The 14,967-nt window shown below is 41.6% G+C and overlaps 1 protein-coding gene across 1 annotated transcript in view; it reads right to left on the reverse strand.

Annotated features, from left to right (window-relative positions):
- LOC143285817 (transmembrane protein 72-like) overlaps positions 1–14,967 on the reverse strand; it is a 37,242-nt gene that overhangs the window by 21,506 nt on the left and 769 nt on the right. The window contains exon 2 of the mRNA XM_076593250.1: positions 8,491–8,551. Within this exon, the coding sequence (XP_076449365.1) occupies positions 8,491–8,551 (61 nt within the window). The remainder of the gene's footprint in view (positions 1–8,490; positions 8,552–14,967) is intronic.

A 14,967-nucleotide genomic window follows, 5' to 3' on the forward strand; every position in this document is an offset into this window, starting at 1 on the left:
CAGGGGTCAGCCCAGACCGTACAGGCGCCAGCCGCACTCACTCCGCCCTCCACGCAGGCCAGCAACCAACTCCACTCCGGCCCACCCCTCAATGACTTGCCCCCGCCCTTCACCCGCCACTCGCGCACCAACAGCCAGCAGGAAGCCTGTCCAGGCACATGCCGTGGCTGTCTCTCCCAGCATGCGAGTGGGTCCTCCGGGTGATAGGGTCGGGGTTCCGCCTGCCTTGGCTCTCCTCCAAGGCACCTCTCACTCTCTCTCCTCCTCCCTTCCCCCCCCCCACAGGGCGACACAGCCTGCTCAGCCCTGCGGGACGAAATACTCTCTCTTCTCCACAAAGAGGCCATAGAAGAAGCTCCTCCTCTCTCCCCGGGCTTCTTCGGCCGCATTTTCGTCGTTCCCAAAACATCCGGCGGATGGCGGCCAGTCCTAGACCTTTCGCCCCTAAACAGATATCTCCAGCACAAATCATTCCGCATGGAATCACCTGCGTCAATCAGGGACTCCATCAGACAAGGCGACTGGGCAGTCTCCATAGACCTCACAGACGCTTACTTCCATATCCTCGTTCACCCCAGGGACCGCAAGTGGCTCCGCTTCTCATGGGAAGGCAAGTCCTTCCAGTTCAGAGCCCTTCCATTCGGCCTGGCTCCAGCCCCGTGGGTCTTCACCAGAGTGGTCAGGGAACTATGTTTGGCCCTCAGGAGCAAGGGCATACGCCTGAGGGTCTACCTAGACGACTGGTTGATCCTCGCAGAGAGCAAGGCCCTCTGCCAGCATCACCTCAACCTCGTCAGGACCCAGTGCCAAGCACTGGGCTTTCTGATGAACACAGACAAATCGGAACTGGAGCCCTCTCAACAGTTCGAATTCCTGGGTATGGCGATCGATTCGGTATCAATGACCATACGTCCGGCCATGCCTCGCCTCCACAGGCTACACAGCCTCCTTTCTCATCTATCACAGGCAGCCTCGGCGTCAGCCAGGGAGCTTGCCTCTCTACTGGGCTTCATGGAGTCTCTTGCTGCACTGGTCCCCTTGGGCAGACTACACAAACGCCCATTTCAGCGCCACTTCCAGAACAGCTGGTCCCAGTCTTCTCAGACGTGGACACCCAGATTCCTCTAGGCACATGGTTCTCACAGTCGACCCAGCGCTGGATGGACATGCAATGGCTCAACGCCGGGGTTCCCATCTCGAACCCAACTCCAGATGCAGAACTATACACAGATGCCTCCAACATGGGCTGGGGTGCCCACATGGAGAACCACACAGCGTCGGGGACTTGGTCCCCACAGCAGCAATCATGGCACATCAACAAACTGGAACTGGAGGCAGTCTCCCTTGCCCTCCAGCACTTCCTCCCCCACGTTTCGCGCAGGTCGATCTTGCTATGCACAGACAACACGACGGTAGCATGTTATCTGAACAAACAGGGGGGAGCTCACTCTCACCAGCTGTCCCTGCATGCGGAGACAGTCCTCCTCTGGTGTCAGGAGCACAACATCCACCTGACGGCACGACATGTCCCAGGCAAGCTCAACATTCTAGCGGATTACCTCAGCAGATCCCACACAGTGCTTCAGACGGAGTGGACCCTGTCACACTCAACACTTCAGCCGATCTGGGACCATTGGCACAAACCACATGTGGATCTCTTCGCCACAAGGTTCAACTTCCGCATCCCCACATACGTCTCCCCAGTCCCAGACCCGCAGGCCTGGGCCGTGGACGCCCTGTCGATCAGCTGGTCCAACCTTTCGGGGTACGCCTTCCCCCCACTGCCAATCATGGGAAAAGTCCTCAGAAAGGCAAGGCTGGAGAGTGCCGTCCTGATTCTCATCGCACCCCACTGGCCAGCACAGCCGTGGTTTCCCGACCTTCTCCACCTCACTCACGTCCCCCCACTCCGCCTTCACATCGGCAGACACTCCCTAGTTCAGCCCCGCTCAGGCATTCCCCACGGAAACCCAGAGGTTCTCAACCTACACGCCTGGCTACTGTGCGGGAATCTCTGTCAGCACTAGGCGCCTCTGATGACACAGCCGACCTCGTATGCAGGTCACATCGCAAAGGCACTCAAGGCATTTACTCTGCACACTGGAATCACTGGCTCTCCTGGTGCTCTACCCACTCAGTCAATCCCACACACCCATCCAACATGGACCTCGCCAACTTTCTCGCTTTCCTCTCCTCCTCCAAAGGCCTCTCCGCCTCTGCAGTACGCGTCCATCGCGCTGCAATCAGCTCCACTCTTCGGCAACTAGGTGGACCCTCTTTCTCAGATGACCCCCTGCTTAGGGCATTAGTCCGAGGGGCTTCCCTCAGCCACACACGTACATCCCCTCGGTCCCCTTCTTGGGACCTGTTTCTGGTACTACAATACCTCCGCAAGGCACCCTTCGAACCCCTTGCTATAGCTCCCTTCAAGCTACTCTCAATGAAGACACTCTTTCTCGTCTCACTCGCCTCAGGCAGACGTTGTAGTGAGGTCCATGCCCTCAGTGGCGTCACACAGGATATAGCCTTTGAGCCGGACGGATCTATCTCACTTAGGTTCCTCCCTGAATTTCTTGCCAAAAATCAGACTCCCGATACACCCTCTCCCATTCTTTTCATCAAACCGCTCTCTTCCATTCTAGCCCATGATGACGAGGATAGATTCCTCTGCCCGGTCAGGGCCCTGCGCATATACCTCAAAAGGTCGCGTCCTTTCCGAGCGTCCAAGCGGCGCCTCTTCATTAGCTGGAACCTAGACCATCCACGTGACATTAGCAAAACGTCGCTGTCTCGATGGATAGTCAATGCGATCAAAGGTGCATATGCAGACGTAGGTTTGAGACTCAATGCCTCCTCAGCCAGAGCGCATGAAGTCAGAGCGTGGTCCTCCTCTCTTGCCCTGGCGCACTCAATACGGCTACAAGACATCTTAGATGCCGCCTACTGGAAAAATCCTGCCACCTTCATCGACTTCTACCTGAGAGACGTCGCACGCCTGCGGGATGATGGCTCAAGAGGCATCGCTTCTGTGGTAGTTGCACAGCAGGCTATCGCAGCACATAGACAGTAGAACAGGCTAGCCCGCCACCTTGTCGCGCTATTCTGCACTAGTTGGGTCACGGTTAAGTATGTGTGATTAAAAGGAAATTTTCTATCTAAAATTACGTTTAAATAACATACTTACCGTGACCCAAATTTAAGACCCTCCCGGCCTCCCCGCTTCCTGTTCTCCCTGCTCGCTGCGCTGCTGATGGCATATTGCCGTCAAAAGAGGGCGATAACCAGGGGGACAAAGGGGACGTTACCTACTTCCGGGAGGTTATCGGCCGTAGTTCTCTCATTTTCTCCGCATAGGCGGATAGTAGTTTGCACAGGACAGGAATGTCAGACCCCTACCGGAGTCTGCACTAGTTGGGTCACGGTAAGTATGTTATTTAAACGTAATTTTAGATAGAAAATTTCCTTTTCGCGCTGCATTGTTTGGCCATGTATAAATTTAGAAACTATGTCACTGGCAAGCCAGGATTCTCAAGTTTTGATTGGCTAGAAATTTGTTGGGGTTTTCACAGAAAGTAGATCTGAAAGTCGCAGCGAAAGTGTGAGACTGATGTTTGCGACCCTATAACATACGAACCAGTGTTTCAAATCACGAGCAAATTACAAGAAAAGAAAGCTCGACAATGGCGGCGATCGAAGCCGTCTGCTCGTCATCATCGTTTGAAGAATGGAAAACACGCCAACTTACAGGTTTGTAAGCAAATTTTTTTTCAATATGTTTATTTTGAAAATAAATCTAAATCATATTTTTCATATTTTTGTGGGTTTGGATGAATCCTAACAACTTTGTTTCAGCAGTGTTGATGTGTAACTGGGAACAGTAACGCTTCGTCAGTCACGTTATTTTTTAGCACAATTATGATCTTTTATTCAAAAATTTACCGCGATCGACAGCTGTATCTAGAAGATGAAGTGTCAGATTATTCAGTAATTTTTTGTTGTACAAGGGTTTTGAGTTAGTGAGAGCGGATTGATGGTTTAATATTGTGACCGACGTCGGACAGCATGGGAACACGTGTATCTTTCCACTTCTGTTCTGATCATCAAACGCCAAGACAATTTCACGCGTCTGTGTGTGTGCGTGTGTGTGTGTGTGTGTGCGCGCGCATTAGTATGTATCTTATATACTAAGAGTGTATGCACAGAGTTAGTGTCTGTTGAACTGATGTAGCATGCATACATGAGGTTGCCTGAGTATGGATTAGTTAGTGTGTGTGTGTGTGTGTGTAAATGATGTAAAGAATAAATAACTTCTATGATTAGTAAACATGAAATAAGTTTAAGATACGTTGTTACATAAAACTTACATCAATTTAAGTGAAACCATTACAGTGGAGTAGTAATGAAATTAGTAGATCATGTATCAGTGCACATTCATCACACACTCATGCACACACACATATAAATGATATATATGCAAAAGCATCTATGAAATGAAAAAAAAAAAAGTATTTTAAAGCATTAGAGCTGTCTCAAATTTCATGACTGTGTATTTCAGATGATGATCAGTATAAAGCCTTAAGGGCGACTGTTGCACACAGTGGACGAGGAAGACCACCATCAGCACCCAAGGTTCCATCCAACAACAAACTCTTGATGCAGTTAAATATGTTAAAGCATCAAGAAAACAAAACCTGGGGGGAAATGGAACATTTTCTACACAAATTGTTCCAGAGTGTACCTTTCCACGTGTGGTGTCAATAGTTAAGGAATTCAGCAAGTGTGAAACGATAGGGTGCTGCAGACATGTTTTACAAGAAAGGAAAGATTCTGCATTTCCTGGCCGCCTGCACAGGAAGTTGGAATTACACGTGCAGATCTTTGAAAGAACTGTAGAGGACTGTGAGCTTACTCAGTTGTCTAATGGTTTGTGTCTGAATATGTCACTCTAGCTGGAATCTGAGGAACGGAGCAAATTGCATAAATGACAACCGGTCAGAGGATTTGGCACCAACCAGACGCTCAAATTAAAAGGGGAGGCTCAGAGAGATGAGCTCGCCTGGCAAAAACAGAGTAAACCCAGGGGAACGAAGTGCCTTCAGATTTTTTAGCAACTTCCCTTTTGAAGTGCAGATGGACATCAGACAGCGAGAAGCAAAAAATGTCAAACAGCTACTCTACTTCAGACCCAGAGCCGCATGCAGCAAAGAAAAAAATGAGGCTTCACCGGAACTAAGAACACGACAGGAGGTCCCCCATTTCTTAAAGCCATTTTAAACTATGCACTTTCAAGTGCAATTCATGGCTTTTCTATAAAGAAAGAGTCTCGAACGCGCTTTGGAAGAAAAACGAGTGACCGATTTCGGATCCCGCAACGCTGCTCGACAATGGCGGCGATCGAAGCCGTCTGCTCGTCATCATCGTTTGAAGAATGGAAAACACGCCAACTTACAGGTTTGTAAGCAAATTTTTTTTCAATATGTTTATTTTGAAAATAAATCTAAATCATATTTTTCATATTTTTGTGGGTTTGGATGAATCCTAACAACTTTGTTTCAGCAGTGTTGATGTGTAACTGGGAACAGTAACGCTTCGTCAGTCACGTTATTTTTTAGCACAATTATGATCTTTTATTCAAAAATTTACCGCGATCGACAGCTGTATCTAGAAGATGAAGTGTCAGATTATTCAGTAATTTTTTGTTGTACAAGGGTTTTGAGTTAGTGAGAGCGGATTGATGGTTTAATATTGTGACCGACGTCGGACAGCATGGGAACACGTGTATCTTTCCACTTCTGTTCTGATCATCAAACGCCAAGACAATTTCACGCGTCTGTGTGTGTGTGTGTGTGTGTGTGTGCGTGTGCGCGCGCATTAGTATGTATCTTATATACTAAGAGTGTATGCACAGAGTTAGTGTCTGTTGAACTGATGTAGCATGCATACATGAGGTTGCCTGAGTATGGATTAGTTAGTGTGTGTGTGTGTGTGTGTAAATGATGTAAAGAATAAATAACTTCTATGATTAGTAAACATGAAATAAGTTTAAGATATGTTGTTACATAAAACTTACATCAATTTAAGTGAAACCATTACAGTGGAGTAGTAATGAAATTAGTAGATCATGTATCAGTGCACATTCATCACACACTCATGCACACACACATATAAATGATATATATGCAAAAGCATCTATGAAATGAAAAAAAAAAAGTATTTTAAAGCATTAGAGCTGTCTCAAATTTCATGACTGTGTATTTCAGATGATGATCAGTATAAAGCCTTAAGGGCGACTGTTGCACACAGTGGACGAGGAAGACCACCATCAGCACCCAAGGTTCCATCCAACAACAAACTCTTGATGCAGTTAAATATGTTAAAGCATCAAGAAAACAAAACCTGGGGGGAAATGGAACATTTTCTACACAAATTGTTCCCAGAGTGTACCTTTCCACGTGTGGTGTCAATAGTTAAGGAATTCAGCAAGTGTGAAACGATTAGTGGTGCTGAATGTTTTTTTACAAGAAAGGAAAGATTCATGCATCTTCCCTGGCCCCTCCTGTCAGAAGTTTGGAATTACACGTGCAGATCTTTTGAAAGGAACTGTAGAGGACTGTGAGGCTTTACTCAGTTGTCCTATTGGTCTTGTGTCTGAAGTATGTCACTTAGCTAGGATATTGAGGATAAAGGATGCAACACTGCATAAATGACACCTGGTCAGAGATTTGCCACCAACCCAACAGCTCAAATTAAAACTGGGGAGGCTCAGAGCAGATGAGGCTCGCCTGCGTAAAAACAGAAGTAAACCAGGGGGAGAGAGTGCACTTCAAGATTTTTTAGAACTTCCTTTTGAAAGTGCAGAGGTCATCAGAGACAACAGGAAGAAGCAAAAAACTGTCAAACAGCTACCTCCTACTTCAGACCCAGAGCCAGCATGCAGCAAAGAAAAAAATGAGGACATTATCACACAGGAACTAAGAACAACGACAGAGGAGGTGTCATTTCTTAAAGCAAAACTGAGTGAAAAAGAAAGGGAACTGCAAATCAAGGATGCTGAAATGACTGGACTTCTGTTATGTCAAATATGCACATTTACAATTACTCTGGTGATATCTGACAGCATAGTATCATCATGATTGTAAAAAACTTGCTCATTTGTTACTAAAAACCATATACTTTGTGACTGTTTTCATTGTTATTTGCATTTCTGATAGCATTAAGTCTTCCAAAAAACTGTATTCTACATGCTTTTCTGAACATGCACATATCTGAAATGTTTTTGTAGCATGAAAACTTTCTGAGATATCAGCATTATAAGTCAGCATGTTATCACTGTAAAATCAGGCCATTCGACACTTGACAAAACTGAATATTTTGCTATTTTGAAGGCACTGTCTCTCTCTAAGCATGTTCTTGAGTAGGCCAGAAAAAATTCAGCATAAACTAGGTATTGGTGGAACCAAGTACAGCAAAGAACAATGTGGTAAGTCTTCATCTTAAAATTTTATGACAGTCTAAAAATAGCAATTTGTTAAATCTGTCAAAACGCGTCATTTTTGCACATTTTTAGACGCCGTTTTCTTAAAAACTACTGGGTATAATGCAATGAAAATTTGCATGTGAACTTAGTTTTTTATGTTCTTTCCAATGGTGTAATTAGTTTTTAGATATGTTGAATTTCAAAATTTAAGTGGTCCTACCTATTAATATACAAACACACACACACACACACACATTATCTATATACACAGATATTCAATAATTACACAAATCTTTCTTCCTTTTTTTTTTTTTAAATGACACAGATCTAAATGATGATGATAAAACATGAGTAAGTCCCACAAAGTCACACATGACACATTCAGCCCATGCACAAATACAGTCAAACATAATCAAAACATACTTACATGTGGGATTTTACATTTTAAAAATTGTCTACAATCACCAGCATGTGTGATGCAACAAAATAAATAAACTATGAGAAATGGAAGTGATGCCAAACGGGCTGTGTGCCTGCCTGCATAATGTGCAGAGCAGTCTATAGTTACTTGCAGATTGTACTACTCCACTACACCTTGACAAATAGTACAACACATAAGTCTGCTGGGTGAGACTACACAAAAAACTGTCTTGCAAACAACATGCATTCAGCCCAAGCTAAGGAACAACAGCACCAATGGAGATAATCTGGCGAAAATCTGAACAAAAATGTACTTTGATTTGCAAACTATGCACCAAAGAACCTCCTATATCCTCCCTTTTACACAACTCCTCTCATGCACACTGGAGTAAAAAAAAAAAAAAAAGAAAAAAAAAAGAAAGAAAGTGATGTGTTGCTGCATTGTCAATGTGACAACATGTTGTCAACAGGAAGGAGGACAAAACAAACCATGCAGAGAATCTTCATGCGATGACAAATACAAACACAATACAATCTATCGCTGCAATGGAAGCTACCTGAAATAAGGATTTAAGGAGAAAATGAACACTTACATCAAATAAAATCCAAGACTATGGTGGTAGAAAATGGCTTCCACACCCACACCCCAGAGACCTGAAAGCACATCAGTCAACAAATCAATCCGTTAATCACAAAACCACACCCTAAAAAGGAACAAAACACAGACACCCCACAATCAACAAACTATATTTTTGAATAAGAATTTTCTACATAATACTAATAGTAACATTTTCAAGTGATTCAGTACCCCCAAACGGAGTATGGCTGCCTACATGGCATGGCAAAAACGGTCATGCGTGTAAAAGCCCACTTGTGTATAAGCGAGTGAACAAGGGAGTTGCAGCCCACAAAAGAAAAAGAAGTGGTTCAGTAGATCGTGTATGATGATGTGTGGAAAAGACAGCAATGAACCACACTGTCTGTCAAAGTCCATTCAGTTTTCCTCCTGACCTCATCTCTCCCATATTTTGCTCAATGGTGAGAACAAAATTTTCAATACTTATGCTGCAATGCAGAGTAGCCACCTGCTAATACAATAGCATAAATATGTAAATACATGTTGGGAATACCTGCTTGCTGTATATCATACATAGCCTGTTTTAAGTAGTTTGCTGTGATGATTCCAAATATCATGGTAATACATATTTACTATACATACAGTATATCATCAGTCATGTCTATATTATAAAGAGCCTGTTCTGAGTTGTTTGTCCTGGAAAAATCTTTGGACTGCCTGCACGGGGACTGTGGCAAACATGAGAATGGCTGCTAAAGGACCATTCAGACAAGCGACAACAGAGTAAAACCAGTGATATAGCCCTGATGAAGGGGCAGCCAAAAAACAAAAAAAAAAAAAAAAAAAATCTCATACCTCAAATTTACCAAATTCCAGCACATCTTGGCAACTGTTTCGTCATGCAACAAGTGATTTTCAGAAACAACAAAGGAAAAATGCTACAATCTAATGAGACAGAAATCTACATATTTAACATGGCAAAGTTTCCTTCTTTCAAATTTTTTTTTTTAATTAAAGAGGAATAGCAGCCTTAACACAATGAACAGAGTCCACCAACGACCCAACTGATAAGTTATAAAACTAGAAGTTACATTCACTCCAGATTTGCACTTATCAAGTTATGCATCCGGTGCTCTCTGAATACAGAAAGTTAAAATATATGAGACAGTTTGTTTTGTGTGTGTATGTGTGTGGGGAGACAGGGGTGGGGTATGTGTGTTTAAGTGAGTTTTGTGTGCATTGTGTATATCACTGTGTGTGCACGCATGCGCATGTGTCTACATGTGAACATGAATCTATGTGCATGGAGCCACAAATGAGAGAGCACATGGGCGAGTGTGAGCGTCGTGTGTAAAGCAAAGGGCACTACCCTCCAAAGCAAAGTGGTCCTGACATCAACCGATTAAGCCTCTAAGCTCCTTACCCTCAAACAAGCACTCATTCCCCCAATAATGCAAAGCATGCCAAGCCTCACAGAAACTAAAGTCACACACACTTGTTAATGAGCTACTTACAGCAATATAAAAACTGACAAACTTAATGTTTCTACTCTCTCTCTCTCCACTCTCACTTGCTCACTCACATGCATTCTGTCATTTTCCTTTCTTTCTTTCCACAGGATATTCATGGTTGATTTATCTTGTCTAACAACATTTACTGTCAAATGCAATCTGATGTAAAGTGCCAAGCAGCAATGTCTTGAAGTTGTCTTAAATGTTACTGAATTTCGTTGTTCTGTGTCCAATGATTCCAAATCAATGATATGTTTATTTCAAACAAGAGCTTTTCAAGATGCTGCTTAAAAAATCAACTGGGCTGAAATTAAAAAAAAACTAAAAAACAAACAAAAACTGAAATCCACAACAGTTGGCAATAATTCGGGAGGGAGGGAGGAGGGGGGTTAAACAAACTATTCAAAATTATAAACAAAATAACAAAAATGAAACTCAGGTGGTTCTCAATTTACACTGTTCACAGGACATTTTTAAAAGTATTCATCAAAATATAGTAAAAGGCAACAACTGCAATTTCTGCAGTAAAATCAGGTTCAACTGACTATTTTCAGCAGAAATATCTTTTCTTGTTAGACATTAAAAAAAAAAATGGTGAATGAAAAATGTCCTGTACTGGGATGTCTTAAATAACATTGTGGGCACATGACAATCATGTGTCAGATCTATTACACTCAGATGCAACTTTGCTGTTGTTGATAATATTGTTTGGAAACTTGTTCAATTTGTAGATTAATAGATCAAAATAAATATCTGAACAAAATCTCTATCTTCTTCTGAATGAACTATAACAGTAAAAAAAGATAATAATAATAATAAAATAAAATAAATTTAAAAAAAAATTTTTTTAAAAGAAATAAAACCAAGAATAAATAATTGTTAATTCTAAAATAATAATTTCACAAGGACTATTTAAAACTACAATTGTCTGCCATGCGATCTCAACTAAAGTTTAAAACTACAATTTTCTGCTCAGTGATCTCAAATTAAATAACAGTAAAACCACATGATAAATATCTAATTTATTTCAATAGAAATACTGCATGTTATAAATATATAAGTAAAACGTCCAGGGTAAATTTTCTCTTTCATGAATGATGAATAGAAATACTCCATTTTAACATGAATGAACAAACTTTAACATTCTAAATAAATACATGTCCCTACATATTACAGAGTGATATTGATAATGGACATTTTTTTTAAAATTCATACGTACTGCAATATAGATTTATCATTCCACATCTACCTACTCCCTTTTGTCTTTTTAATAATAATTCTTGACATAGTACCAGTACTTTGCTCTTCTGCTTAGAAGTTCCGTGGCTGCATCTGTACAAATTATTGAAGTTTGTTTTTCTCAAATCATGTTTGCATGACACTGTTCCTGAATTGTGTCAGCAGTTTAACCCTTTCAGTGCCAGCTGCTGTTGAACAGCACCAGCTGATTTTCCATATAACAGAGCAATGACACACACCTTTTGCTACTGGCTTGTAAGATCGCTTTCAAAATACAACAAAGGTGCAACGTAAAGGAAAGGTTATCTCTGTCACATGATCAAAACATGACGTCTTTGGCACTTGGCAAACAGGACGTCAGGTGGCAGTCTGCTTCTGACATGGTCTTAGTCTGTGAAAAGCATGATTGCAATTGCAAGGGTGGAGCTCTTCCAACCTGCCACTTGCCCCCAAAGAGTTAAAGGACTTGTGAATGGATTCAGCCTTTCAGGGCTTGCAAAACAATCTGTTCACTGTAATCCACACCTCTTTGCACTGTATGGATCCATGACATCATTCAATGTGGAACAGCAGAATAATCTAACCACCATTATTCATATCCCTCCACATAAGGACCTATGATAGTTCACTGAAGTGGTTGACAGGCCACTTTGTCAATGAGACCATCCTGAATATTTAACTGAACCTATCTTGATTCTGCCCTTGGTACTGGTAAAATAATTGTTTGCAAATCTGACAAGTCATTACATGAGAAGCACATACACTAATGATCTATGAGTGTACATGCACACAATCACAAACCTCACATAACATATACATTGGACACAAATACTCATAAACAGAATGGACATGAAACAAAACACAGATATTGTCCTGCTACAACAAAGCAAGACAGTACATTGTACTTTGTAACACTGCATCGTTTTTCATTGAGAACATTGTGTGTGTGTGTGTGTGTGTGTGTGTGTGTGTGTGTGTGTGTGTGTGTGTGTGCTTACAGCATAATTTTCAATATGCTCACTTGTGAGGTGACACAGTGAGTCACGTCATAGTGTGTATGTGTGTGTGTGTACACGTGTGTGTGTGTGTGACAAGAGAGGAGTATATCAGATTTTTAGACTGTTTTTGATAAAGCACAGCACTGACATTAGGACAACAGCATTGAACCACCTTTTCATAATTTTACTCCCATTATATATGCTATTATGTGAAAGATCTCAAAGTGTCCAAGACCCTGGTTTATATCAATCATAATATCATGTTCAGAAATTACAAGGTGAGGAGTTTCATTCCAGCGCCACCCCCAGTCTCCCTGCTGTTCCCTCCCTACTGGTGAGGACTGGACTTTGAGCTTCACTGTTGCATGAAACCCCAGTTTTGTGAATAATGCTGGCATGCCAAAATCTGTGTAAGTGCCCTCCCACCTGTTCTTGGTGATTACAACAAACTGCATGCACTGTCCTCTCCACAATATAAAGGATTTTCATTTGGAGGTTAAACTCACTGAACCATGACCTGTGTGTGTGTGTCAAGGGAGGATGGGGAAGGTAGAGGGTGCCCTCCAGTTTATAACACAGGGCAACAGACGAGTTGGTGGGGGTGATTTGTCTACTTTCAAGACATGAGAGCTTGGAAGTGCACTTTAGACTTTGGTGTCGACAGCCTCCAACATCTACCCTACAGCTGTTCTACCGGTCTATGTCATGTCACAACACACTAGCAGCAATAGCCGACATGAAAAGATTTCAGGTGTGTGTGTGTGTGTGTGTGTGTGTGTGTGTGTGACTGAGAGAGACAGAGAGCATGCCCAAGTAGTATGTGTGTGCTGCCACGTATATGATCTTGTGTAAAAACATGCATATTTTAGTCTGTTGCAAGAACAGTGTATTTTGCTCCACCAATCCAAACAAAACAACAAATACTGATTATATATATATATATATATATATATATATATATAGAGAGAGAGAGAGAGAGAGAGAGAGAGAGAGATCCTACAAGTTTACAAGATAGAAACCTTATTTCCAATTTTTTTTTAACTAAGTTTGATATATCTGATTTTGTAAACCAGTAAGTACAGCTATCAAATAATGTATTTGAAATAACAATCCATGGGCAAAGATTGTCCCTAAATCAGCAATACCACTTTGGCTATCATCAGTACACTAAGTAACTGACAAGGATGAAGGATGTGTAAACCTTTGATAACATTTTTTTGGTTCCAGGTTTTATCCTGAAGTGAAAAGAAACATTTTTGGAATGTCTCTAGCGAGAATAATTTGAGGAATTCAGTGTTGAAGGTAAGTCAAAGAACTTTAATGGTATCCTATATAACTGTGGGTAATAATAAAACTACCTCTGAGCTGCAAGTATAAAGAACAGGAGGAGTTTGTATTATACACATCACATGAATCAGACACTCAGATAAAAATATTTCTGAGATATTACTGTCTATTCACAATTTGTGACAAATGGTTTAAGATTCATGTGCTTAAATAGATTTATTTGGGGGAGCATTAATCACCAGAATTAATAATCATGCATATATTCATCAAAGGAACACTTAACATATATATCTCCCATTCTCCCAATCCCCATCTGTCTGTCCCCACAACCACAACCTGTATCAATGCAAAAAAATAGCATTTAATAATTTTTTGTACATTATACAGCCAAAAATAAATATATATATATATATATATATAACACCATACACACACCTATCATTTAACAAGCGGCTGGCTGTTGATATGATTGAAATCTCAACCTGTTGCTCTTAATTAAAAGAGGCATTCTAAAACACTGACCACAAGGAGCATAATCCAATTAAAGTAAAAGAATATGGTCAGGCAAGGACAACAATGCCTGGCGGCTGGCCTTTCTTTGCGTAAGGGTCTTCACTTAAATAGCTATAAACCATTCAGCTTGTACATTAAAACATCTTATATCGCTTTGTAAGTCTTAGCTCTCCTAAGAAACTAAATACATTCAATATGTCTCTTCTGGTGTTAATACCACTTTGCACTGCCAATGTTTTTGTCAAACCTTGCACCTCAAACCGTTTCTTAATTAATTGCATTATATCTATATTATTACAATCCAGTTTAATGGTATGCATATATTCATTCTTAATTATGTTATTCATATCTAACTCAAGTCCCTGTACATTAACAAATGATTAACTCATCCTTCCAACAGTGCACACACATACACTAATAGATCATTAGATGCTACCTGCTTTCAGTCATTCATTCATCATTTTCCAGGTTTCCTATTTCTAAATTTGTAATTGTAACTCTTTGTGCAACAATGAATAGGTCCCAAGGACTAGATCTGGAAGAATATGTTGCTGAAGCTAAGACTGACAATAACTGCAACAGGAGATTCAGAGGGTGGGAGGGGGGGGGCAGGGTTGCACACAGGTGGCGGTGGACTAGTGGTGTTGGCTCTGGGACGCCTGTCTGAAGCCAGCTGACTTGATGTCATCACCAGACAGATTGTTCCACTCCATTATTGATTAATCAAATATGGAGTTCTTATATTGTTCAGTGTTTGATTATGGCACTACAAAACATCTACTGTTGTCAATTGTTTAGCATTCAATGTTGTTTTGTGTTTTACAGTCACTGTAGCATGTAGGCTGTACATGAGCCATGTTTTCTTTGTGCGGTTTTTAATACCTTTCTGGTGGCAGTGCTGTCACCCACCCCTCAACCATTCTACTAAAGACCTGAGAAAGCTTG

Source organism: Babylonia areolata, chromosome 1, assembly GCF_041734735.1.
Source record: "Babylonia areolata isolate BAREFJ2019XMU chromosome 1, ASM4173473v1, whole genome shotgun sequence".
NCBI classification, from domain to species: domain Eukaryota; kingdom Metazoa; phylum Mollusca; class Gastropoda; order Neogastropoda; family Buccinidae; genus Babylonia; species Babylonia areolata.